Source organism: Rhinolophus sinicus, linkage group LG09 (genome assembly GCF_036562045.2).
Source record: "Rhinolophus sinicus isolate RSC01 linkage group LG09, ASM3656204v1, whole genome shotgun sequence".
Lineage (NCBI taxonomy): Eukaryota > Metazoa > Chordata > Mammalia > Chiroptera > Rhinolophidae > Rhinolophus > Rhinolophus sinicus.
In genome coordinates this window covers 104,980,810-105,007,297 of record NC_133758.1, presented here as the reverse complement: position 1 = coordinate 105,007,297, position 26,488 = coordinate 104,980,810, and the positions used below count along the sequence as shown (strand labels likewise).

General features: G+C 44.9%; 1 protein-coding gene across 2 annotated transcripts in view; it reads right to left on the bottom strand.

Annotated features, from left to right (window-relative positions):
• Positions 1 to 26,488, bottom strand: part of WIPF3 (WAS/WASL interacting protein family member 3) — an 80,102-nt gene that overhangs the window by 14,207 nt on the left and 39,407 nt on the right. For both annotated transcript variants that reach the window (XM_074340929.1, XM_074340930.1), the window contains exons 3-5: positions 10,858 to 10,990; positions 8,501 to 8,632; positions 2,502 to 3,257 (exon numbers count right to left, since the gene is read on the bottom strand). In XM_074340929.1, the coding sequence (XP_074197030.1) occupies positions 2,502 to 3,257; positions 8,501 to 8,632; positions 10,858 to 10,990 (1,021 nt within the window). The remainder of the gene's footprint in view (positions 1 to 2,501; positions 3,258 to 8,500; positions 8,633 to 10,857; positions 10,991 to 26,488) is intronic.

The window sequence follows — 26,488 nt, the reverse complement described above, 5'->3', positions numbered from 1 at the left end:
AAGGACAAGAACCACTGAGGGAGTCCTAAAAGTCCAGTCCTGCTGGGGACCCCCTCTGCGAAAGACATCGTGAAGCCTCCACCTTCCAATACGAGTATGAGCCACACTGCACCTCCCTCTGTGCCCAGGTCCAAGCTGAGCCTCCCTCCCTAGCTCATGGCATGGACCTTGCACTGTCTGATGGAGGCACAGCTGGAATCTGAGCAAAGCCAGGTGCAGGGGTCATGCAGGAAGGTGGGAGGGTGTGTGCATTCAGGTCCATGCCTGGGAGGGTGTGTGCATACAGGTCCATGCCTAGGAGGGTGTGTGCATACAGGTCCATGCCCTGGAGGGTGTGTGCATACAGGTCCATGCCCTGGAGGGTGTGTGCATACAGGTCCATGCCTGTGGGAGGGTGTGTGCATACAGGTCCATGCCTGTGGGAGGGTGTGTGCATACAGGTCCATGCCTGTGGGAGGGTGTGTGCATACAGGTCCATGCCTGGGAGGGTGTGTGCATACAGGTCCATGACTGTGGGTGGACAAACAATGCTCCATGCTCTGCTTTCGCTAAGTTGTTTAAGAAAATAATCTCATCCTTCCTCCTCTTTCTGGTTTTCCCTTCCTCGGTACCAGGCTCTACGAGGATTTGCAGGCTCCCACAAGCAGACTAACAGGGCTGAGGGGCCGCTGACTCTTCTTTTAGATGAAAAGCTGCCCCTCCATCTAGTCAGAGAGAAGGAAAGGCAACCGCGTTTCTGAGGCCCAGCTACATGCAGAGAACTTCAGGCACATCTGCTCATGTACTATGCACATGAAGCCTATGTGAAAGGTGCTATTATTTTTATTTCCATTTGTTGAATAACAAAAGGGCAAGGGTCAAGAACATTAAAAGAAAAAAAAAAAAACGACTGGCAAGAGGTTACACAGGAGGAGGTGGGGAAACCAGGATTTGAACTCAGATCTCAGAACTCAGATTGTGGGTTATTTTTTAACAACACAATGAACATTTAACAATCACAAGTGTCAAAAGGGGCTTACGAGTACTAACACTGGCCCTAATAGTGACTAGTCAGCTAAGAAGAGAATGATTAAAACCTTGTCTCTTGTAACTAAGAGCCTTAACAATATTCTTGCCCTTTGTACCAGGAATTCCCTTTTAGGAACCTACCTTAAAAAAATATATATCGAAAATGTAGACTACAATTGTTATGAAAGCTCTGCAACATTATTGCTAATAATGAAAAATGGCATCAACTTCAATATCTAAACATTAGAAATATGGTATACACTGATTATCATATTAATATGCTTATAAATAAATTTTAAAGATTTGACAAAATTCTGTTTAGTGTAATATTAAATAAAAACAGACTAGAAAGTAGCGTATACAAAATAGTATTAACCATGTAACTATATAGATATATTCAGGGGAAAAAAAGAAAGAAAACACTTCCAAATATGACAGTATTTATTTGTGGGTGATGTTATTATGAGTGATTTCAATTTCTTTCTATTTGCTCCACAGTGAACTTATATTAACACAAAGACATACCTTTAAGAAACTCTCAGCATCAAATGATTTTCTGAAAGACCAAGGAATATGTGTTTCAGTGTGGATGCGTGTTGGGATGTGCGTGTATGGATATGGGTGTTTATGAGCGTGTTTGCATTCGTGGATGAGCGTGTGTGTGTGCAGGTGTGTGTCCTTCGGTGTGTGCGGATGTGTGGATGCGCTTTCCATTCAGAAGGACTCCAAAAGTGAATGGAGCTGCTCCACTACACAGAAATCGTACTCATGGTGCATATATACTCAATCCAAAAGCATCACTGCTGGCTAGGTGAAGGAATTATTTTTACCATCTGGTTGAAAACACACACCCTCAGTTTTCTTGGGTCAACTGGAGTTTATGCTCAAAATAAGGCCGCATGATAATCCAATCTACTGAGGGCCACTGAAGATTCTGGCTGAGAGCCAGACTGCACTGACCCAGCCAAAACCTGAACAGGAAAGCTGATTCTGAAACAAACGGCACCCACAGCCCTGTCCACCCCAGGGAGCAGATTTGGAGTCTGAACAATGATGGTAAGAATAAATCACCCTCCCCTAGATCTCGTGTTTGCCAAGCCCTGTTCCAACAACCGCGTGAGGGGGAATCTATTGCTATGCCCATTTAACAGATGAGGAGAAGGAAGCACAGAGAGGCTAAGTGATTGCCCAGGGTCACACAGCTAGTAATGGCTTGTGGTCTGCAAGATCTTGGACAAGTCTTTCAGCCTCCCTCACTCTTGGTTTCCTGTCTCTAACACAAATACCTCCAACATGCAACAGGTTTTTGTTGTGCTCACCGCACTGAATAGTATGTTCTAAACCAAAATCGTAAGAGTTAAGACATCCCAAGGTATTTTCCAAGTGGCTCATAGAAGCAGGTCTCTGGCTTGGCCCTAGCACTTCCATAATTGCCGGCAACAGTCAAGTGACCCTGTGATCCCGCCACCCTGGACCAGAACCGCGGCGCTTACCTGGGCCTCGACCGGGCCTCTTCTTCTGCACGAAGATCTGAGACCCCGGAGGGGCGGGCGGTGCCGGCAAGGCCTGCACGCTGGGCTTCGGTGGCTGGACCTGGAAGCTGGGGGACTTAGGGGGCAACGGGGGTGGCGCTTCACTGCTGTTGTTAGCGCCTAGCAAAGGGGATGCAGGCACTGAGGACCTCGGGGTACATGAGGCGTACATGGGGAGTGGTGGTGGTGGTGGTGGGGGCGGCGGGGCAAAAGGCTCCCGAGCATCTTGGGTGGGGCTGGCAACATCAGCACTGAGCCCGGGGTACCCACAAGGCGGAAGGAGAGGGAGCGGGGGTGGGATGGGCGGTAGGTGCAAGGGGGCCAGCTGAGGCTTCGCTGCCTTGTCACTGAGAACGGAGGTCGGGGGAAGTGGGGGTGGGGTTGGGGGAGGCGGTGGAGGGGGAGGTGTGGAGGGCATAGGGGTGGGAATTACTGGGGCATTCCCTTTGGTCTGTGAGCCAAGTGGGGACACCAGCGGAGCTTTGATGGGGGAGGAAGGGGGCAGAGGTGGGGGTAAGGGCGGGGGAGGTGGGGGCGGGGTGGGAGGAGGTGGGGCGGGCACGCTGGGGCGAGGAGGGACTGTCCTGGCAGCGCCATGCGCCTCAGAGGCATTGCCCAGCCTGGGAGAGGCTGGGGGGTTCATCGGCCCACTGATAGTTTTGATGGGAAGCCGGGGAGAAGGCGCTCGGGAGCCAGGGGCCTGCCCTGTCTTGCCACCTGGAAGTGAGTGAGACAAGTTCTGAGTTAGCTCAACGACAACAGGACAGAGAAACCTCAAGTGTGTGGACGGCAATGACCAACGTTCTCAAGCGTGATGTGGGTGAGTTAATTGCATGGCGGGTGCTCTGTCCCTGAAACTGGATGGAGGCCTCAGGTGCAGCAGCAAGAGGGCCGGCTGGACCAGCCCCAAGGTCCTTGCCAGCATTACCCAGCTGACCTCCTTTGAGACAAGCCCCGCTCAGGCCCACCAGCCCTCCTAGTGCATTCCACCTCCACCCTCATCTGCCAAGAGCCTCCAGGTCTCCCAGCCAGGGGCACAGGACTGCTCCCACCTCCTCTGCTCTCCCTCACCTCAGGGCCACTCTCACACTCATTCACTCACCCACTAGGTTCGTGGGCCTTTATGTCCTACCCTGCTCCCCGGAAAATAAGACCTAGCTGGACCATCAGCTCTAATGCATCTTCTGGAGCAAAAATTAATATAAGACCAAGTATCATATCATATCATATCATATCATATCATATCATATCATATCATATCATATCATGTCATATATATCATATCAAGACCCGGTTTTATATTACAGTAAAATAAGACAGGGTCTTATATTAATTTTTGCTCCAAAAGACGCATTAGAGCTGATGGTCCGGCTAGGTCTGATTTTCGGGGAAACACTGTAGTTTGGGTCCACAGATGTCAACCAGAATCTCCTAGCTAGAGAGGTGTTCTTCACTTGTCCCTGTGAACAAGGACTTTGTTTCTGCATTGAGAGCAGAAGCTTCCTGATTCCCTGAATATATAAGGTAACTCCACAGTCAGCTGAACACACCCAGCCGTGGGGATCCAGGTCCAATGACTTTGAACCTCCCAGTGCCTTGGTCTCTGGAAGTTCAAAGCTCCCTTTCCCAAAGATGTGTGCCCATTTCTAAGGGACTCACTGTCTTCTGGTCTCTTGGCTCCCTCAGCCTGTAAATCCTCCATGACATTGACCCCAACTGGAAATCCAATGCTTCTTGAATTCAACAACAATGACCAACTGCTCACGGTAGGCATGTGTGCTTGGTGGACTTCATGAAAGACTGGTGTGGAGGGTGCCCCCTGGGAGTGGCCTTGTCACTCTTGGCGTACCCTTTTGCCATTCTGCTAGTTCTTACCCTTTTCCCCCTCTGTCTCTCTAAGGAGAAAAATGTTTCTCTCCCTGTTTCCTGCATAGAAGTTCTATAACCACTGCTTACACATTTCCTTGCAGTATCACTCTCCACTTAGGAGGCATTCAAAATATTTCTAATAAATATTTCCTAATAAATACAGTGCTCTCCCTAAAAGAAATTCTAGGGAATACACTTTTCCCTATTTCAGCACCCCTATATTTTATAATCCCCATGGAAACATGTGGAAAACACTTGAAAACATGGCTGCTTCTCACACTTCCTGGGTGCTGCAGAACAGAAAACACATCTTTCACATCAGATTTTGACCCCAGCATCTGCTGGTGGTTCTGAGTTTTTCAGTCAATGAGTCTCCAGTGTGTTTTCCCAACCACGTGCTAAATCATACCCCAAGGTACTTGATGCCAAAAGCCATGGCAGTCAAAGCAAGGTGTGGTGGGGGTGACTCTGGGGCAGAAGCAGGCAGGACTGCAGTATCTGACTTTCCCAATGGAAGTCCTTCCTCTGGCTATGATGTGACAGTCACTGCTCATTATAGGTCTCAGCTATGGAATGGCTCTTCTGAAGGCAGGGCAGTCGTGTCATGAGGCCTCTGCTGAGGATGTTCTTTGAGGTGGTTCTGGAAGAAAGAATGCCTTTGCACTGATGGACCCCCTTGGCTGACTTGATCCCCCTGGGGGTCTAACGTAGGCATTGCCAGAACAGCTTGGCTGACCATGACCAGGAGCGGAAGGCCCCCACTTGACCTTTCCAGGAATAGGACCTACACGTCCAACGTTGGACATTTTATGTGAAGTCTGGGGCAGATGCCAGGCTCAGGGAGTCCTGCCTCCCACTTCTCAAACCTGTTTCCATAGTAAACAGAGATGAAGATGGAGAACCCAGGCAGCTCCCTAAACAAAGCAAGGCCTCCCTCTATGCCCCGTTGTTGGATGAACTTCAAAGGGATAACAAATGTGAGGCACAGAATCAACCCCTGAATAACCAACCCTAACTTTTTCCATGATTGAGGACACCATGTATCCAAGATTCAAAAACCTTTACAGTGAGTCAGTGAAAAGTACAGGAGCCTCTGTTTACGAAGCAGCCAACCAAATGAGAAACAGGCAAACCCATTTTTATCATGACAATGGACAGCAGAAACAAGGGTGGCACAAACGCTCTTCCGGCTTATGCTCATGCCCACGCTGGGGTCAAGCAGAGAGCTGGCGGCATGGACTTAAGGTGAGACCCGCAGGAGAGGAAGGAGCGGACGGCAGGAGTGCAGGTGAGGAAACCAGGCAGGCCTGGCAGCTCGGGGCCAGCAGAGAGAGCTCCGACCATGAGTGACAGCGAAGGAAGGGAAGAGGCTTTCCTCTACAACATAAATGCTAGCCTTAGAAATCCAAACAGAAATACACAAGGAGACCGAGAAGCGGGTGGGGAAAGGCATCAATGAGTCTTTGCTGATAAGAAAGGAATCAGCTTTTAGGGCCAGGGGGGTATCGAAAGACGAAATAAGTCTTCTTTTAATCTATATGTGTTTCCAGAAGACCTTGGATTGCATGGGAGTCTCAATATACATTCTGGACAAGCTGGTGATGTTTAGTCACTGCATCTTATTTTAGTGATCACTCCCTCACAGCCACAATTTGATGTTTGAAGACCCTGGGACCTTTTGCCTTTGTGGAAAAGAAAAATATTTAAAATTACATTTTATGACTGCCTTGGTATAAAGACAAATAAAATCTTTGACCCTAAAACTTCATGGTTTTTTTTGTGTGTTTTTTTCCCCCAAACTTAAAAGGAAATTCAAACATTTTCACGAGCCCCTAAAAGTACTGTGAGCACGAGGCACTGTGTTTTCTGGGCTGAATGGCTCTAAGCCACCATATTACCCACTCACGTATTCCATTCAACAAATATTTGCTGAGCACCTGCTGTGAGCCAGGCATTTTTAAGGCAGTGAACAAAACACAATTACTACCTTCATGGACTTTACATTTAGAGGGAGAAGACAGAAAATAAACCAGTACATATGTAATATGTCTGATGGTGATAAGGAATACAAGACGAATAAATCAAGGGAGAGGGGTTATGGGGTGAGAGGGTGGGTATTTCTATGGGTGATGAGTAAGGCCTCACTGATAAACTGATCAGGTGCCACTTGAGCAGACACATACAGGGAAGGAGATAGTGAGCTATGTGGACACCTGAGGAATAGTGTTTCAGGCCAAGGGAGCCGTCAGTGCAAAGGCCCTGTGGCAGCAACGTGCCTGGTTTGTGCCAGAACAACAAGGAAGGCAGTGAAGCTGGAGTGCTGGGCATGAGCCAGCAAGAGCAGTAGGCACGAAGGTCAGAGAGATAGCAAAGGCCAAAGTACTTTTCTCTGAATGACAAGGGGGTCGATGGGAGAGTTCTGACACAGGAGCTCCATGGCGTCTTACTCTGATACGGCACCCAGGTCATGCATCTACCTGCTGGTTCTGTCCTTGAGTTTCCACCCTGTAACAGGCGTCATTAGTCACTTCATTATGGTTTGCAATCTCCTCTCAAGAGATCAATTTTTGTCTTCACAAACATAGTGGCTCAAACATCTGACACTTATGTCCTGTCAGAGAAAAGTGGGAATACTGCTGATTCCCTTTGGCTGGTCCCGGTTATCACCCGCCTGGGGGTTATGTCTCCTATCTTTATTTCTGTGAAGAAAAACTAGAAGAAGTTTCATATTCCAAAGGATGTTTGTTTGAGAGGTAACTCAGGAAGTTTTGAAAAGAAGAGGGTCTTGAAGAACGCCAGCTCTCTTTATGCAAGATGACCTCAGCACTTTCTTGTCCGACAAACTCGCAGCAAAAACGAGGAAATGAAATGCCTCTGAGAAGGTCCCAGTTGGACCTCAATGCATCCTAGAGCCCTTATCTTTGCTGGACTTTATCAGTAGGTGATGCCAGCAAAGGTATCTCATAATGTCTAACAGCCACAGAGACCATTGAGAAAGTTACCAAGGTCACATGGCAGAAGATTCTATGCCAGGAATGTTTTGGGCTTGATATTCCCTAGAGTAATGAGATTTGTAGAGTTATTCGGCTTGCTGGCTAAAGAGCACAGTAATGGGAAAAACGTTTCTTTTGTTTTTTGCACACAATAAATACATATTTGCTCAATTTTAATGCGATGCTTTCAAAACATCTGAAACCTACTGAAACACAAATGACTATGGTAGACAGGTTGTAAATTTGCCTTGATTATCCATTCATTCCTGATTCTATAATCTTTGAAATGTGATTTTGCAGCTCCTCTCAAACCAAGAGGTGAAGTCTCTTTCCCCGCCCTTGTCTCGGTTGGCCTTGTGACTTGCTTTGGAAAAGAGGATGTAGCAGGAAGTAGCAGAGCACCAATTCCAAGACTAAGCCCCAAGAGACTTTATACTCTATTGTCCTTGCTGGTGGAACCCTGTCAACACTATGAAAACAAACCCTGAACAGTCTGATATTGAGAAACCATACGGATCCATCCAGCCGGTTATCCCGGCAGAGCCACCAAAGATACAAGAAGTATAAGATTAGCCAAGCCACCTACCCAACCTGTAAATACTAGAGGAAGCCCAGTGAAGACCACCCTAAATTGCCAATGCATAAAATTGTAAGCTAAATAAATGGCTGTTAAAAGTTTGGCGGTATTTTGTCACATAGCGATACCTAAGTGACACAATGACTGAGAATCGCTATGACTCAGGCAGTGCCAGTGAGGTCACAGCGATGTCACTAAGATCTTCTAATGTGATCTACACCTTCTGTCTGTACTTTGCAATCTGGGCCACAGTCACCATCACCAAATACTACACACTATGGCAAATCATTCTTCAATTATTACCATGGGATGACTTAAACAGGATTATGATTTAAAAGATCCCTCGAGAACAATTCTGTGCTTTGGAAACTTCCAGTGCTTAGACTACCAAATACGTGATCTCCTGCTACATGGCGGTTCACTAAAAACACGTCACTTACTGGCAGGCGAGCCTTTCCCAGTTGGTTCTACAAGGTAAGGAGATAAAGCTCACAAGGCAGCCAGTCTGAACTCTTCCTTACCTGCTGCATCCCTCTGGCCTGCTGGTCGCAACACAGGAAAGCCACCAGCAAACAGATCTCCCAGGGCTGGGGGTGTGCTTCCGCCCCGAGAGTTTGCAGCTCCTCCCCCGTCTTTGTTGGCTCCTTTGGAACCTTTAGAGAGAGAGAAGAGGCAAGTGGGTGAGGATTTGTGAGCAGAACTGAGCAGCCAGTTTGCATCCCGGGTCAGGTCTACCGCTGCCCATGGAAGCCTTGCTTTCTCCCACCTGTCATGCTACCCTTCTAGTTAGCATCTTTCCCAAACACCTGATGCCTTGATATCCTGCAGACTCATGTGCCTGGGACTGTCTGCTGCCCTCTCTGGGCCTACCCAAGAACCGACCATCTGGGGCTAAGCACCCTGAAAAGTGACCAAAACACAGGGACCTGTACACTGCCATAGAGTAGATGCCAATGAAGGGCTGACAGCATCTTTCAAATTAGAAAACCCAAACATTGTACCGTGTTTCCCCCAAAATAAGACCAACCGGAGAATAAGCCCTAGCATGATTTTTCAGGATGCCATTCCCTGAACATAAGCCCTAATGTGTCTCTTGGAACAAACATTAATATAAGACCCGATCTTATTTTCAGGGAAACACGGTAGGTGTAGAGCTGGTCCTATTTTCAACTTGACTGTTGTTGTGGGATGACTAGCCAGAGAAAACCACAGATTTAATTCAGTCAGTAATTTTAACTTGCCCACAGAGCCAGGCCCAGAACTGCAATCAGGAAGTGAAGATCTGCAATGATTTGTGCTTCAATATTTTTCTTTCCCGTCTCCCCCAGCCCCGCATGTTTCCCGGCACCTATTCTTCTATGGAAGAGAGAGCTCATGAGCCCTGGAGGAGAAGTGTCGCTAATTCCAGCCTTCCAGATGTGTGGGATCACCAACTACATAAAATGGAAGACGTTCAGCTAAGACAAGAATTCCTGGCAAGAAATCTTCACAGTCAGAAGCTAATGTGCACAGAGAAATTAAGGCAGAGTGCCCACTGGTGGATGAACGGGGCCAGATTATTCTGAATATTAATAGTATACATTCCTCATTGGAATGAGTAGGAAGTGAGTGTTTCGGTAAAATGGACTTATTGGTTAATTTAACCAATTAGGTACTGGGTCTAACCAGAAACTAATGTTTATTGTAATTGTTGAAAATATTTCTTAAAATAATTTGCCTAGCTTTGTGTACTATCATATATAATTACAGATACTAAATACAATTATATGTTTAGGACCATTTTTGAGAATTACCATTATGCTCACCATTGAAAAATATATGAAGATATAATAATACCTTACAGTGATTAGTTCTGCACATATTATTTCAATCAAAGAAAGAGCAGGTATTGTTATGATCTCCCCTATTGTGCAGAAGAGCAAACTGAGTCTCAGGGACATTCCCTGATTTGCCTGGTAGCAGAATTAGAAGTCAACATGGGTCATCTGACCCAAGCACAGGGCTCTCTTTACCCTGTGATATTCTAGAAGACACAGAAAGCTCCAGTCGTATGATTCTGTGAGAAAATGCTGAAGAAATCCTTTTCCTTGTGGAAAAACAACAACTTTGCATTTTGTAAGAGCGAGACATTAGTTTTCCTTTCCTTGAGTATGAAGACTATGCTGACACAGGACTAGGATATTTAAATGTTACGTCACAATAGACGAACACGAGGTGGTGTAGCCATAAAATGATATATTATTTAATGATAAAAAGGAGCAAAGTCTTGGTACCTGTTACAAGGATGAACCTTAAAAACATGATTCAGAGTGAAAGGAGCCAGTCACAGAAGGCCACATATTGCATGGTTCCGTTTATATGAAGTGTCCAAAATAGGCAAATCCATAGAGACAGAAAGTAGATTGAATGGTTGCCAGGGACTGGGGGGTGGGGGGATGGGGAGTGACTGCTAATGGGTATGGTTTCCTTTTGGGGTGATGGGAACGTTCAGGAGCTAGACAGAAGTGATGGTTGCATGCACATTGTGAATGTTTAAATGCCACTGAACTGGACAGTTGAAATGGTTAAAATGGTGAATTTTATATTATGTGTATTTTATCACAACAACAAAATAAGTCATCTCACCATGAGTTGTTTTTGTTTCTTTAGGGCTTGAAGAGGGATGGAAGATGTGCTATAAACCACCTGCGGACCTCGAAGGGAAGCTCTGATTCTCTCACCCACGTGGCCTGTACACTGAGCAGGACTGAGATGGCTCGATGTGTGTCCTGGGTAACAAATGTGGCCCCTGCCCTGAGCAAGCCAGGGGTGTCTGGCTGAGCCTCACATGTCCCACCCTTGGTGCAGGTGCTCCGTCCTGGCCCAGGTGTGCACTTACTCTCGATTTGTGGGGCACTGCGGTCATTGATCTGCGTGACTTTTCGTAGGCGAGTTCCTTGCTGGATATCAGCCAACAGTGCACTCCGACCTTTGGGATCTGCCTTTCTCAAGCCTGAAGTGTCTGTACCTACCTGTAAAGGAAGAAGAGGGGTGTGATTAGAATCGCATATAGCATTTGTGGATAAACCCAATGCCCTGTCTGCTGTAAGGTTTCTCCCCGTAGTTCTCTGCCTTCCTGTTTGCCCTGCCTTACACCTTCCCAAGGTCAGTCTCACCTTGATCTCTATGCAGTTACCTACGAGTCTCTGTGGACACTTACCTCCTGCCCTGCTCACACCTCTCTCCCTGGGGACCTCGAACAGACTCTCTTGTGCTCAAGTCCCCGTAAGTCTTAAGGAGCCCTAAATCACAGCCCCTCTGCCTCCTCCTGGGTAAGCCCCACCTGCAGTCCTGGGCTTCTGTCTGAGTGTTCCTGACCCTGCTCCTAGGTTCTGATTGCTCACGCTGCCTGGTGTCCCCAGGCCCCCACCTGGATCAAACCCTTTGCCGACCCCAGCTTGATGACAGGAGTTGGTCCTGTTGCCCTGTCTTGCCCTGGACTCTTCTCCTGAGTGGTACAAAGCCAGTCTCCGTTCCCCCTGCTCACATCCTCCCTGCTGTTGGGTGGCCCATAATGTCTCATAAGTGAAGCTGATTCAGCCTCGAGGAGCTGGTTTTGAGGGAGGGATGGTGGCTTTCATGTGAGTATGAAGCAAAGGGCAGCTCGGAGGGGTCATAAAATTAGGGAGAAATGGGGGGGGGACAACAGGGGGTTACAATGAAAGTTTAGTGACTGCCTACTCTCTGTACCTGAGTGCGTTACATTAACTCTCATAAAACCTTGTGAGCGCCAGGTGAGCTTGCCCTCATTTTATCGATGAGAAAACTGAGTCTATGAAATGATCTGTTCAAGGTCACAGCACTCAGTTCCAACCTAGATCTGCTGAATTCCAAAGGCTACGCGCTTTTTCACTTTGCAGTCAAAACCATGTGCCATGGTTAGGAGAAGAGTCCTATAGCCTGCTAAAATGCTTCATAAGTAGATTTGTGAAAATAACCATCGTCCTGACTCTGCAAGTAGCACTGAATCCAATTGATTCACTCCCACTGTCGCTTGAGCTGATGCGGCAGTGATCTCCATGGGCTGTGAGAACCAGGGGACACCAGAGAGAACATATATAGGTTGGTGACAAATAAGGGGAGGGATGGGTTGCACTGGAAGACAGCCAGGGGCATCCTCTGCAGCTAGAAGGTTTGTACCACGTGGCCTTAGCGCTGGTTAACCATTTCTCAAAGCAAGAAATACCTCTTGGCGTCTGCCATTGGGGAAATTCCAGGTGTCTTCGGTTTTCAGCTTAAATATCACCACTTCTGAGGCCTTTTCTGACCCCCAGTCTAAATAAAGCCACCCAGTGTTCTTTCTTAGGGTACCATAATCCTTTGTCCTCTGTAACTTTTATCACAGGGCATATATTTTTATTTCTCCTGCCATTGTGGAAATTTTTCCATTTGTGGTTATGAGTTTAAAGTTGACTATCCCACCTTTCTCTCTATCAGGAAGAAAGATCTGTTCATTTTGTTCGCCAATATATCTCCAGACAGAACAGGACCTGGCTCCAGATAGGCATGGGTGCATGAAGGAAAGAATGAATGAATGAACCAGACCCATATGTATAATACACTGGCCTTGCCCTCGAGAGCATACACTTGTAACAGGGAGCTAGAACATACATGCCAGGAGTTAAGCCACTATAGCATGCAGCCTATGACCAAGCATGCACATGAGTCTCTCAGACAGGAAGACCCCCAAGAGTTCAGAAACGGCCATATTTGTCAGGCTGAGCTGGTTGCAAGGGAACTATGAGGTCTTAGATGGTCCTTGAAGTATAGCTAGGTTTACAAAGCCTTGCCACAGCCATTTTCTGTTCAGAAAAAGGGCACAAATGTTTGCTGACTAGATAGTCTGAGGCTCTCCAGCATCACAGATTAGAAACAGAGGCAAAGTCCACATTTTCACTGGCTGACTCCACTGCATTGGTGATGAATCTTTCTCAGGCTTTGAAGGGCACAAGCTACAAAGTCAGGTTTTTACTGCCTGGAGACGTGCCTTTCGAACCCCTGAGAGGAGCTCATGGATGATGGTAACAACAGAGCTCTGAGCAAGGGATGCCAACCCTGATACTATATATTACCATGTTTCCCCGAAAATAAGACCTAGCCGGACAATCAGCTCGAATGCGTCTTTTGGAGCAAAAATTATATAAGACCCGGTCTTATTTTACTGTAATAAAAGACCCAGTCTTATGATAATATAATGTAATATAATATAATATATACTGGGTCTTATATTAATTTTTGCTCCAAAAGTTGCATTAGAGCTGACTGTCCAGTTAGGTCTTATTTTCTGGGAAATATGGTATTTAGGAATGCATGTATGAACACACACATACAGCAGGGTATTTCCCACACAGCATGCTTAAGAATCCATATATATATATACATATATATATATATATATATACACACATATATACGTATATATGTGTGTGTATATATATATATATATATATATATATATATATATATATATAAAACATTGATATCAATAAGTTATTTTAAATGGCAAAGTTTTGAGATTTGTAAATTCTCCTCTCATTTTACTTATAAATAATTGGTGACAGGAATAAGGGACCAACAGAAATATTATGACCCTAGCCAAGAGGGTAAGAAAAATTTGGTGAAAATCTGGTATTACAATCTCAGACTGTGTGTTATGGTCAGAGAATAAGGGAGAAAACATTTTGTCATTTTCTTCCTAGTTACAAGATAAACAAGACAGTGAATTCTAATGACCGCCATGACCCAAGTTAGGTGATGGCCTTGGGGAAGGCAGGATTAGACAAGATTTGTTCTGTTTACAGCGGCAACTGGAGCTGAGCAGACCTTAGTCATTATGACCCACTGGGGGTGTAGGTGTAGGGGGGTCATCTCATCGAATTTAGACTCAGTTTTTTATTCCCTAGCAAAATGCATCCCCTTACTCCCTGACCTTGCCCTCCCCAGGCTTTTTAGGTGAGGGCTATGAAGGACCTAATGTATGTCCTCAGAATAATGATTTTCATTTGAATACCTACTTAGCACAGGCTTCAATATGTTCTTGACGATTCTGCATCACAGATTTGTCGATAAACACCTTCCAAATCAGCAGGAGGACACGGCAAGTCACGTCATGCTTACATGACGTAGTTCAGCTCGCCCGACTGCATTTAACATGCCTCCTGTGACTTCTCGGCTTTCCTTCCTGCTCCGTGATGGGCCCTGATGATTTTCCACTAGAGGGCTCCCCCTCCCCTGACATTAATATGGTACCCTTCAGCCCTCTCCTAGGACGTAGAAAACAACAAATAACTTCACGGCCAACGTGATCCTATATGTATATTTAGGCTCAATGGGTTTTGTACAAAAGGACATCCAAGCACTTGTTCATTTGCACATTGAAAACTATATTACACAGTGACAGTTGTTTCATCTGCAATATTTACTAACAATTCAATTATAATTTGCTGTCTTAAAAATCTACAACCCGAAGAAGTCTTGTGACTGTGGTTACAGGATACTGAAACAAGAAATAGATTTTCAAAGAGTCACTGGGTCATTTATTCTATGTAAACCCTGATTCCTGGCAACTTCACTAAAAAGTTTAATCAAGGGAGAGAGAGCCATTCCTGGACACCTTTCCCAGGGCAAATACATCCGTCAAACCTACTGTGCCCTTCACCCCATACAAAATAAGAAACCGAAACGTCACTTCAAAGTCTGCTCTGCTTCTTCCTTGCTAACTTCCTTTATGGAGTGCGACAATTTGTTGGGTTCCACGCAAGGCTTTGGTTGACTCAGTTTCCCTAGAGCCAGCTTCAAATGGAAGAAACCCTGGTCCTAAAAGAAGATGCAAAGTAGCAGCATAATAATATCAATTAGTGCACCCCTGGGGGTTGCGAAGGCTGTAAAACTGACCCATCAGATTAGAACTATTAATACAAAAACTGAATAGCAGTACTGACAGAGCCAAGCGTGGTGAGGTGTCTGTCTTCCTATTTTGATAAATTACAAAAAATGTTTGCACATCTATTTGTCATTCCAACAAATGAGCTGACCAGGTTTCAGGGTAGTTTGGGGCAGGAAGGATGGCAGTTCAGCCCAGATGAAAACTTTGGAATGCATGTCCTCCTGGTATTTGTCACCCTGCCACCAAATGCCATCACTGCCTGTCTGATGGATACTGTTTTCTGTGCGAAACACTAATAATCGAGTCTGTGGATCCAAATCTAGCAGGTTGTCTGTCTCAAGGGTAATCTAAACCCTATCATTTTCATACAATTTCAGCCTTGCAGCCTCCTAAAGATACCTTCTCCAACATTGCTTTTAAACCTAAAATTAGTACTCAGGTTTCCAGGCACACAGCCTGCTCATTACCCCAGCCCTCAGCCTCCTCCCGCTTTCTCCTAACTTGGGGGCAGAGAGGTATCAGCAGCCAGGCGACTTGCATTTCATTACCAAGTCTGAATCCCCAGGACAGCCAGCATGGCACTGCCTCCCTCTTGCTACTACCACCTTTACGTAGGAGAACGCAGAGGGCCTGGGATCCAACAGAGAGACGCGGAATATTTTCAGAGGAAACAAAGTCTCCAGGGTCAGACCTGACAATGATCCTTTCAGCCCAAATGTGCAAGAGTCGGAAGCCTCATTTCTTAAACAACAGACAGACTTGTGAGTGTTACCTAGAGTACAGAGCTGCCTGCATTGTCTCTTCTCTCATCAAGAGCTAAAGCAGAATGAAGGGCCCTTTTGTTGGGGCTCTAGGCTATTGGTGGGTCTGCTCCTATGCTCTACATTCACAAAGAAGTCTATCCATCAGACTCATCTCATCCATTGGCATGACTTTGGTTACTATATGCTGGCAGTTACCGCCTTGTCCAAGGACCTGGAGGCCATCTCAGACCTTTCCCTCTTCCTCAATCTTAACATCCAGTCAATCAAAAACTTCTGTTGATTTTTCCAGAATGGTGTCTCTGGAATGTGGCTCCTTTTCTCCATCCCTGTGGTATTGACTTAATTAGTGTTGGCCACACCCACCTCTGGATTCCATCGCTTTCACGCCTCCTGTCTTGCCTCCCTCTACACAGCAGCCAGAATGATCTGTATAAGGGAAATGTCATTTATCATGTCCTTCCCCTCCATAAAACTCTGCTGACTTCCCATGGACCTCAGAATCAAGTTCAAATCCCTTCCTGTTGAGCAAGGCCCTTAGTGACCGGCCTAGACTTTCCACTCCTTGAGCATTCCGTGCTGGAGCTCACCTCTGGACTTTGGCTGGAACTCATCTCTGTTCTTTTTACACTTGTCTCTTGGCTATTTTCCAGGAAGTGTCCTGATCCTGGAAGGCCAGGTGGAGAGTCCTTTTTTGTTCCTAGAGCGACACACTTACCCTTAGCAAAGCACCAACCACCCAGATCATGTCACTCTGCTCAAAACCTGCAGTGGTTTTCCATCTCACTTGGGATAACAAATTCAAAGTCCTCATTAATATTGTCTGCTGGGCTTGACTGCAATTCTATACGCTACCCTTAGTTTACCTGTAAATGGTCCCATTGTTCTACCCACACCAGTGTTACAAAGCAGCTCCCACTGTGTGGCAAGTCCGACTTCGGGTACTCATTTCTAGCAACAGTGACAATTTTGGGATCAACATGAATTCCAAGTCCCTTCGGTGGGGAATAACCAGAAAAACAGGAGACTAAAGGTTGAGAATGGAAGGAATAGAAATAAAGAAATATGGAAAAAGAGGGATCTGAGACGTATGTAAACAGAGCCCATGGCACAGGTTTCAGAGGCAGGGATTAGAGAGATTCAATTATCCCAAAGCTATACATTTAAAAAGGCAGTCAACCTACGAGTATGGACGGTGGATCGGACACTGGACAAAAACACACCTTTAAATGCATGTGAGTTTATTTATCTGCACTATAGCAAAATGAATTTGTAAGTCGTTCACGGAAAATGCTAGAGAGAGGGGGCCTGAAAGGATGGCAAACGGACATCAGAAAAGCAACCCCCTGGTTTTGAATGTAACCCAATAATAGTCAAGATTTGAGCGCTGACTCAGTGCCAGGCATTGGGTGAGAAGTGGGGGGCTACAGTATGGATAAGACTGCCAGCACCCTGAGTGTGTGTGTGGGGGTGGGGGTGTATATACGTGTGTGTATACATATATATTTGTGGGTGTACATATGGTACATACATACATACATGTGGATATACATATATTCCTCATTATTTACTTTCTGGACCTGAGCCTCCCATCTGGTCGCCACAACCAGGACCCTAATCTAACTTTGAGGCTGCCCTCAGATGAATGTATTGAAAGCACCCACTGTCTGATTCCCCTTCTCAAAAGGCTTCAGTGGCCCTGCATTCTCCCAAATCATGGAATCCAGCCATACTGCCCCAAGGAACCCTCCAACCTTATTTTATATTTCTTCAGGAGTTAAAACTGCTCTGGATTTCTCCTGTGTTTCTTTTCTACTCCTAAGCCTGTGCTCATGCTTCTGTCTCTTCTGGGAATGCTCCCCCCGCCCCAGCCCTGCCATACCTGCTGAACTGTTTACTTCTCCTTTAAGCTTTACATCAAAACCAGTTTACTTGACAAAATCTTTTTTTTTTTGTTTAAACTTGTTTAACTAATCTTTTCCTTGTATGATCCACACCCAGCTGCAAAGCACCTTGTAATTCTCTACAGCATTGTTCCCATCTTGCCAAATATTACAGCTTTATATATTGGTCTTTCTCCTTATTTTTGAGTGGAAACTCAAAAACTAAGCAATCCCCCTTTTAGTACCAGCGTATCTTTTTTTTTTTTTTTTTTTTTAAAGCAATGTGAGCAATCTATCAGTATTTTGTTGAAATGCACTCCATATAAAACTTAGCCCCTGGGTCTTTGACATCTGTCTCCTCCGACAAAACATGCAGGTGTGGGAAGGGAAGCTGCTGCCTTTAACCTTATGCCACAGCCCTGATTCTTCAAACTGTTTTCATGCTTCTCATCCTTTGGTCACTCTGTCCCTAGAAATGGGAATTCAATTCACCACCATTTTCTCTTTTTTGATGATGCCAGTATTCCCAGGCTTTTAAGACTAAGGTGAAATTATGAGAAAACCTGATTTTAAAACTTACATTGCATCTGGAAAGAACAACCTTGTTAACTCAAAAAAAGACAAGAAAAAGGCCAGCATTGGGAGTCGAGGGCCTGACACTAGCTAGGAATGGCTAATAAATAACACATAGCTTGAACAGTGTCTCAAAAACTGGTTGCGGTTCCATAGCTCCTATTTCTTTTAGACAAAAAGTGCTGCCGGAAAGGCACATCCTTGCCCACCCCTAACGCCCCAGCAGATTAATTCGCAAACGAGTCCATTTCAGCAGGACTTTAGCATGATTATTTCTGTCAAAGTCTTTCTCCTTTTCATTTCAAGCTTGAAACTTATGACTCCTTTCTCTCTTCCATTTGGAATAACCAACTTTCCCTGAGACCTGGTTTCTTCTCTTCACTGTGCACAGAGAGGGGATTTTGGAGTCTGGATAAGGAGGTTGCAACATGCAAAGGGTGATCATGACACACCAGCAACGACAAAGGAAACGGGAAAGCACTTGTGTGTGCCAGGCACTGTTCCAGGTACTCTCCATGTATTGACTCAATTAAAGGGCCCTGGAACAAACCCCACGGCGTAGGTACTAGTTATGAGTATTATGTCCAGTTCACAGGGAAGGCACAGAGGGGAAGCAGGCTATCTACCACTACTAAGTGGAGCGCTGAGAGGTGAGCCCTGCAAGTCTGGCTGTCTTAACCACGATGCCATAGAACCTCATAGTAATAACACCCCCCAGGAACACAGTGAAGGTGAAACACACTGGAAATACACGGCAAGCCTGCAGCTGGGTGAAGGGAGTAGTCCAGTTGCCCTCTGGCTTGGAACCATAGTAGATGTTGCTTCACAAGGAGTGTGACAGCCAGAGCAGGAAGGAGGGGGCAGGAAAGGGTATCAGAAAGAAAAGGAAGGGTGGGGGGAGAGAGAGGAGTGGCTCTTCTAAGAAGGTTGGGGCCCAAGGAGCTAAGTGCGAAGCCTTTGCCAGGGCCAGAAATGAGGGCCAAGGCTGAATGATGGACTCGAGAACAGTGTGATTAGTGCATTAAACGTGAGCCAGCAGCCGTTTTGGCAGGGGGCGGACTGAGAGCACTTAAAATGGAAACTGCACAGAGTAACCCTACCCAGTGAAGGAGGCTGATACCCTCAACTGTAAATAGCCAGTATCTGAAACGCCCTTGTCAGGTAACACAGACCCTCCTGTGGGCCAACCCTGCCAATCCACCTCTTTCTTTCTAAGTGTGGGCTCCCTACTCTCGTCACATCTTCCTGCTGGCTGCAGGGCATAGGCGGAGTTTGCAGCACATGGCCTCCCTGTGTTGACTCTGAAATAGGTAAGAGTATGAACATTGTTCAAATATGAAAGGAGACAAAGGTAACAAAAATAACCAAGAGGGGAGAAACTCCAAAATTTCTAGAAAGTTGAAGATGTTTCCAAAGTATTGTACCTATTATAGGTAATAGTGTAAATGGATCTAGATTTTCTCTTCTCCCAGTCACTTTTCTAGGTCTTTGCTAGGTCCTTTGTATGCAGAGTCCAACAGAAGCTTCTGGGTCTGGAGTTGGATTGGATCCTACTGAAACAATGACTCACAGCTTAGTCCAAGGACAGCACTGAGAGGGTCTCACTGCTGGATCCGATGATATTTGCATCCATTCCAGAATCTGCTTCCAAATCTTTCTGGGCCCCTAGGTCACCAGACTTGGGCTGCTCAGCATATGTGCTTTATAACTCTGTGATTACCTTGGACCTAGGTCAAGTATAAGTACATATAGGAAATTATTTCCATGCCCTATTTTTCAGGAAAAGAATACACTCTTCTTCTAGTCCTTCTGACATTGCCAAACTGAGCCTACTGCTTTTCACCTGATTCAGCAACAGACACTCATTGAGCATCTCCAATGGGTGGGGACAGAGTAGGGGGAAGCCAGACACTTTCACATGTTACTTTCTGGGTAAGACTCAGACATGTACCAGCAGAGCAGCCACAGCTGGAATCCACACAGCCTATCTTTGGGTCTTGCTGGCATTGATGCAACATGGCTAGGTCACCACAGCATGAGCTGAGTTTGCAGCCCCAGGCCTATGTATCCAACTGGCTGCTGACCACCTCCACCCACTGGCACCTTAAACTCGACAATCAACTCATTATCTCACCCATGTCACCCTCAAAGACAGACAGACAGACAGACAGAAACACACACACACCTGTTATTCCTCTTGTGATATGGATCTAAGCAACATCCTTCTAGCCAACCAGGCTCAAAACCAAGAACTCCCTATATTACATTCTTGGCATTCTAAAATGTGTCAAATTTACCTACTAACAACTTTACTTCCAAAATGTATCTCTAATTCCTACTGCCCATTCCAGTTCCACCATCACTTTTTGTGTTCACTTCTCACCCATCCCTCTTAAACCACTTCTCCATTCCTAACTTAGGTCAACCTTCAGGTGCATAGGTGGAGATGTGAAGTCTGAGAGGCATACATTTAAATGGGTCTCCTAAGGACCCTCTTGCTTTCAGAATCTCCCCTCTCCAGTTAAACTTTCATGTTGTTGCTCCAATTTTCTTCTTAAATCAAGATGAGGCATCCACCGAATTAGGACAAAACTCGCTTGGCATGGTGTTTAAGGTCTTCCAGCATCTGACCACAGTCTATGGTTTCACCTCCCACCTCACACATTTTATATACCACCCACACTTGCCTAGTTTCCTATTCCCTCTATTGGTCAGGCACATGGTATCTCAAGGTCAGTACTCATCTCATACATTCCCTCTATGCGACATGCCCTTCTCTTCCAACTCTGCCAATTAAAATCACAATCATCTTCCAAGGTCTAGCTACAAAGCCTCTCTCAGAGAAGCTTATATTAATCCAAGAGTCAGAATCAGTTCTTTGTGTTTCAACTCTTATTGTAAAATAGCCATGCATTTTAGAAGTTTAAGGCCAATAAGCAGACATCAGTGGGGGTCTCCTGAGCCTTTGAGATCTAGAGGAGATTGGCTCAAAGCCCTATGTGATGCCTTTGGGAAGCTCAAAGCCTTCCAAAGATTTCTGCAATTTCAGGGGAGTTTATGTCTCATGGGCATGTTTGCTTCCAAGCTTTTATTCTCATATATCCTGTCTCTGCTCTAATCCTTATGGTCTCAGAAACACAGCTTAAAGCCTTCTGTGATCCTTCCTCTTCTTCCTCCACCCGCTATAATAAAAACCCCAAAACATTCACGGAAAGCACTCATGAGCACAGCAGGCTTTACTGAAATGTGGGTGGAGAACAGGAGGGCTTGCCACTGCAAGCACCGCCACCCCCACCTTCTCATTGAGTCCTGGTCACCCGCGGCCCTCGGATGTACATTGATCATCACAGCACAGGAGGATGTCATCTGGCCCAGCATCCCCTTCGTCACCTACCCCAAACCAGTGTTCTGGCTCCTTTCTTTCATCTCTCTTCTTTACTATCTTTTTCCTCTGCCCAACCTCGTATGAATGAAGCAAATTCTTCCCCTTGCTTCCTGTGGTGCAGTTAGCCATACTTATTATTGCCTCATCCTGTCTTCATATTCCATGACTCCCCACTCCTCCATAATTTATCAAGATATGTTCCCAAAGACGGGTCCCTCCTTCAGAAGAATTCTGGTGCCAGCTGCTGAGATCACGTGTCCTTTCTTGACATGCATCTGTCTTTCCCCAAGAACATTCCTTAAAGCAGAAGTGATGTCTCAACCATACCTTCCAGTGCTCAGCTCAATGGCTTGTATATAATAAACACTCCAAAAAAAATCACTAAAATAAAATTAGCTCTTGAATGTGAAAAGGCAGGGTGAATTAAAAATAAAACCCAGTACTTTCGTCATGAGAATCACAGAGGGGGCCCACCAGAGCACCTGAAGTGTGACTCATACAACAGACTCTTATTCACAACATTCCTGTATATTTTTAATAACATAGGGCCACCTCAAAGCCGCCCTTAAAAATACAGCAGCATCTGTTTAACTGAATGCCAGCAATTCTAGAGGAGAGCAGAAATAAACTGAAGGTCACGACAGCTGCAATGAGTCAAAATGAAATGCAGGCTTCCCTTGTTCTTAATAACGATCTTCATGGCTTTGTGACAATTATGACAGGGAAGAAATTTTGCTTAAATGGAACAGACCTATCATCTGAGGAAGTGAAGGGTAACAGAATAAAAGGGGGAGTGGCTATTTTTAGCTCATTCTCTCAACTGTATTTTTGTCACATACCTCCTAAATTTAGGCCTACGTGTAATCAGAGTGGTGTAGGCTGGTGCAACCATTGCTGCTGCAAACTAGGTTAGGTCCTATCCACTGTCCTTCCTTTGCGCTAATGGGTCTCTGCCTTCTTGACATCTCAATGGAGTCAACTCTACACAGTAAGAAAGGGGCTACAGCCCTGCTTGGGGAAAAGCCTTTTAACCACCACCAGGCTACTGGTGACAGTAACGGCAGCCGTTCCTCTCCTAGACGAAGACTGTTCAGATGACGAAGCATCCACAAGTCACGAGACACTTTGAGGAACAGAATATCAATACAGCCAACAAGCATCAACCACCTTTTATGTGTCAGCTACCACTCTGATCACTAGTACATTAATTCCATTTTTAAGAACCAAGAGCATTTGTATGAGCAGAAAAATATGACTACATCATATAAATGTAAGACACTGTAAAAAATTAACACATAAACCTTTTTTTTAGATCACATTTTAAAAATTCCACTAATCTTTGGTACTTACTGTATTCATTGTGAGTAACAATGCCATCCAAGGAATAATTTTAAAGATGATGAATCTTTAACAGAACAGAGAATCTAAGTCTTACTGAAAAATCTTATGTCAATAATGGAGGATTCTGCGAGAGTGTGGAGGCAGGACGTACAAGGGGACTCCATAGTTTCTGCTTAGTTTTGCTGTGAACCTAAAACTGCTTTAAAAATTAGTTTATGTAGAAAACAAATCATATACACACAGAGATACATTCCAGTGTTTGTATGGAAATCTTTAAAAATCATCATATTAAAGCACTCTCGTCCCAGAAGTCATGGGGTGGGGGCTCGAGTAATGGTGGAAGCCCCCGATAACACCAAAGGCCAACAGTGGCACCCAGGAGTTGGAGATCTGGAAAGCGTGTTTCATCATTGAATTCGTGGTTGCCTGTACATAGCAGTTGAATTTGTTTTGTTAACAAATGCATTAGACACTTGGTAAACCTGTAGAAGCAAGGTACTATGGAAAGTGTCTGGGAAAAGTGTGCGGAAGTGGAATTCTAAACAAGGGCTGTGTCAGCTTTTTGTGGAATGAAGTGGAGCATAATGAAAAAAAAATTTTTTTTAAATATATTTATATATTTCTCAAATAATCGGGGAAAAGGGTGCCACAATTCTTTTTGAAAGAAAAACAACTTGGTTTAGCTTCTGAAATGCTGGGTTTTGAGGGAACGAAGTTTCATTGCCCTGTGTCACACAGCCTGGCCAAGGGTGAGGTGAGGGAGACTCCAAGGCTGCAAAATGAGGAGATGTGTAAGTGCCCAGAGTGAGTACTTTGGACGCCTCCCACTCTGAGTTCCACTCTGGTGAGGAGAGCAGCCATTTTCACCTGATCCCTTAATGACTAAGGTCTGTTATCACTCAGTTCTGGCTCAACCCACACTCTTTATTCTTGGCTGCAATGGATAATATTACTTTGTATTCTTATCTTTTTATGTCTCTGATCGGAGGGTAGATATCAATGGGCTTCACTGATTTGGGAATCTCACAGCCCATAGCATAATGATTTACAAAAAGCACAAAACAAGCAACACAAAACAAAAAACCCAGACCTCAGAGTAATGTATGCCTATTGACAGGTAGATTTTAAGACTTACTAACGAAATAGGATGACAAACAAAACAAAACAAACGCATTTTCTATTAAAAGCCAGTGATCTCACAGTAATAAGAAATGTAGATAATAACAAAAAGCAAATTTGAATATCCGAGCTGATAATGACCTCACTTGACTGGTTTTTAGAGAGAGAACTATCAAGTGTTTTACTTCTCAAAATTTTAAAGTAAGAAGGAAACTTAAATTTATGTATTAAGTATGGCCGATAGTTAAGGAGTGAAAAACTATAATTTTTTAAGGATAGATGAAGGAGATATATAATAGGGGAAGGGATGTGGAAGAATGAAAATAGGAGGAAGGTAAAATATGTATAACCACTGCTGTACATACGAATGAAGGTGGGGAGTGTGCGTACTGGGTTGAGAGGGGGGGAAGACAGATAAGTAAAGCCTGTGAGGGAGACAGCTATATCTATCCATTTTTAGATGTATATCTATATATACAGAGATATACATAAACGTATAGAAACACACAAAAGAAGGCATATTGAGAGACAGAGGTAGGTTTGTCCGATAAAATACAGGATGCCCTCTCAAATTTGAATTTCAGATAAACAGCAACATTTTTTAGTATATGTATGTTCATATTTGCTCCCTACTTATACTAAAACACTTATTTGTTTTCATTGTTTAATTAATTTAGCTGTTTAATTGAAATTCAAATTGAACTGGACATCTTGTATTTTCATTTGCTAACACCGGCAACAGAGCTAAAGCAATAAAGGGAAAGTAGAGTGAGAAAAAGTGAAGGAGACAAGAAAAAGGGAAGGAGTAAGACGATTTGTGAAAAAATGAATGTTTACTTCTTGGTTTCTCTGGCACTGTTAAAGATTGCAAACCATTTTGTACTTTTGTATATACCCGTCTACACTAGGACCTCTTGACGCTTACCCTAGGTTTACCCATCTACTCCAGCCATAACTGAATCCTGTCATTCAAGCAAGAATCAGTAACTATGAGGCCCCAAGAAGAGACTCAACAGCTGCTGCGTGGCATGAGAACAGAGCAATTTGTTCTGTGATGGCTGCAAGACTGTCCTATAATGGATGCTAAAACGATCTAAGGTTGCAAAGGAATAGACACAACTCTCCATATAAGTGTCTAGAAATAGAAGCTATCTGTCCATTGATTCTGAAATGCATTACTCCTGCAGCGTACTCAGCAGTTTGCTATTAGAAGAGCAGGCCTCAGAGGCCTTTAAACAAGGTCTTAGAGGCAGAAGGCCCTTCTAATCAGAGAGTCTGTGTTTTTCTAAACAGTAGACAAAATAAGGCAAAACAGAACAAGTGAAAAGAAAATAAAACCAAAAAAGGCACAAAAACTGGGGGGGAAGTTTGTGCATATGCAGCAGGGGATTAAGGACACAAGATGCAGTCTATCTGAGGATGGTTGACTCTAGAATGCAATTTGCCCGAGTGACCATGCTTCAAGGTGTGTTGGAACAGCTGAGGACAGAAGCTGGGACATCACTGAGCTGATGGAGCTCGTGAGTGGCTTCTGCACCAGCCTATGAAAAAGAGCATTTGCTAGGGCAGCCGTAACAAAGTACCACAACCTGAGTGGCTCAAACAAAAGCAATTGATCTTCTTATAGTCCTGGAGGCTAGTAGTTCAAGATCAAGGTGTCAGCAGGGTTGGTTTTTTCTGAAGTTTCTCTCTTTGATTTGTAGATGGCCATCTTCTCCCTGTCTTTCCTCTGTGTGAGTGTCTGTGTCCTAATCTCTTCTTATACACCAATCATATTGGATCAGGGCCCACCCTAATGATCTCATTTAACCTTACTTTCTTCTGTAAAGACCCTGTCAGTCACATTCTGAGGTACTGGGGGTTAGGACTTCCACATATGAATTGGGAGGGGGGCATAATTTAGCCCATAACATGTTGGATCTGGGACTTGGTGTTGAGGCTGTGTAGCCATAACCCACCTCCCATTACTGGGTATCTCCGTCCTTTCCCTAAAACAACTCGGTGATTGTGAAAAAGCAACCTGGCTTAGGTCTGTTCTGCCTCAGGGTCCTCTGCATGCCTCAGTGTGTCTGAGTTCCTCAGATATAACACAGCACACCCAATCTGACCCTGACCCATTTTAACAGTATGTCAAGATCAAACAGTAGTTAAATTTAGTCCACCTGTTGCCGTGTAGTGTTATCCGTAGTGTAACAATAATACCAATAATTACTGGTAGAAGTTAATAATACCACGCTCCATACTGGAGCTTCCAATTTCATCCCACTAAGGACTAAAGAACTGAGCCAGCTGAAAATTCTTTTGAGGGCCTCAGAAGAGTGTGCTATAAATACAGAGAAAATTCTGGGATGAGTGCATCTCTGGTGCAACCTTTCAAATTCCTTTTATGCTGATGTCACCACCAGCAGGTGGCTTGGCTGTGTAATGTGAGCTTTGGTGACACCAGTGAACCCCAGGGAGGGTACACTCTCATTCATTGAACACAAATTTCCTGAGCAGCTCCCAAGGCCATTCCAGGAAGG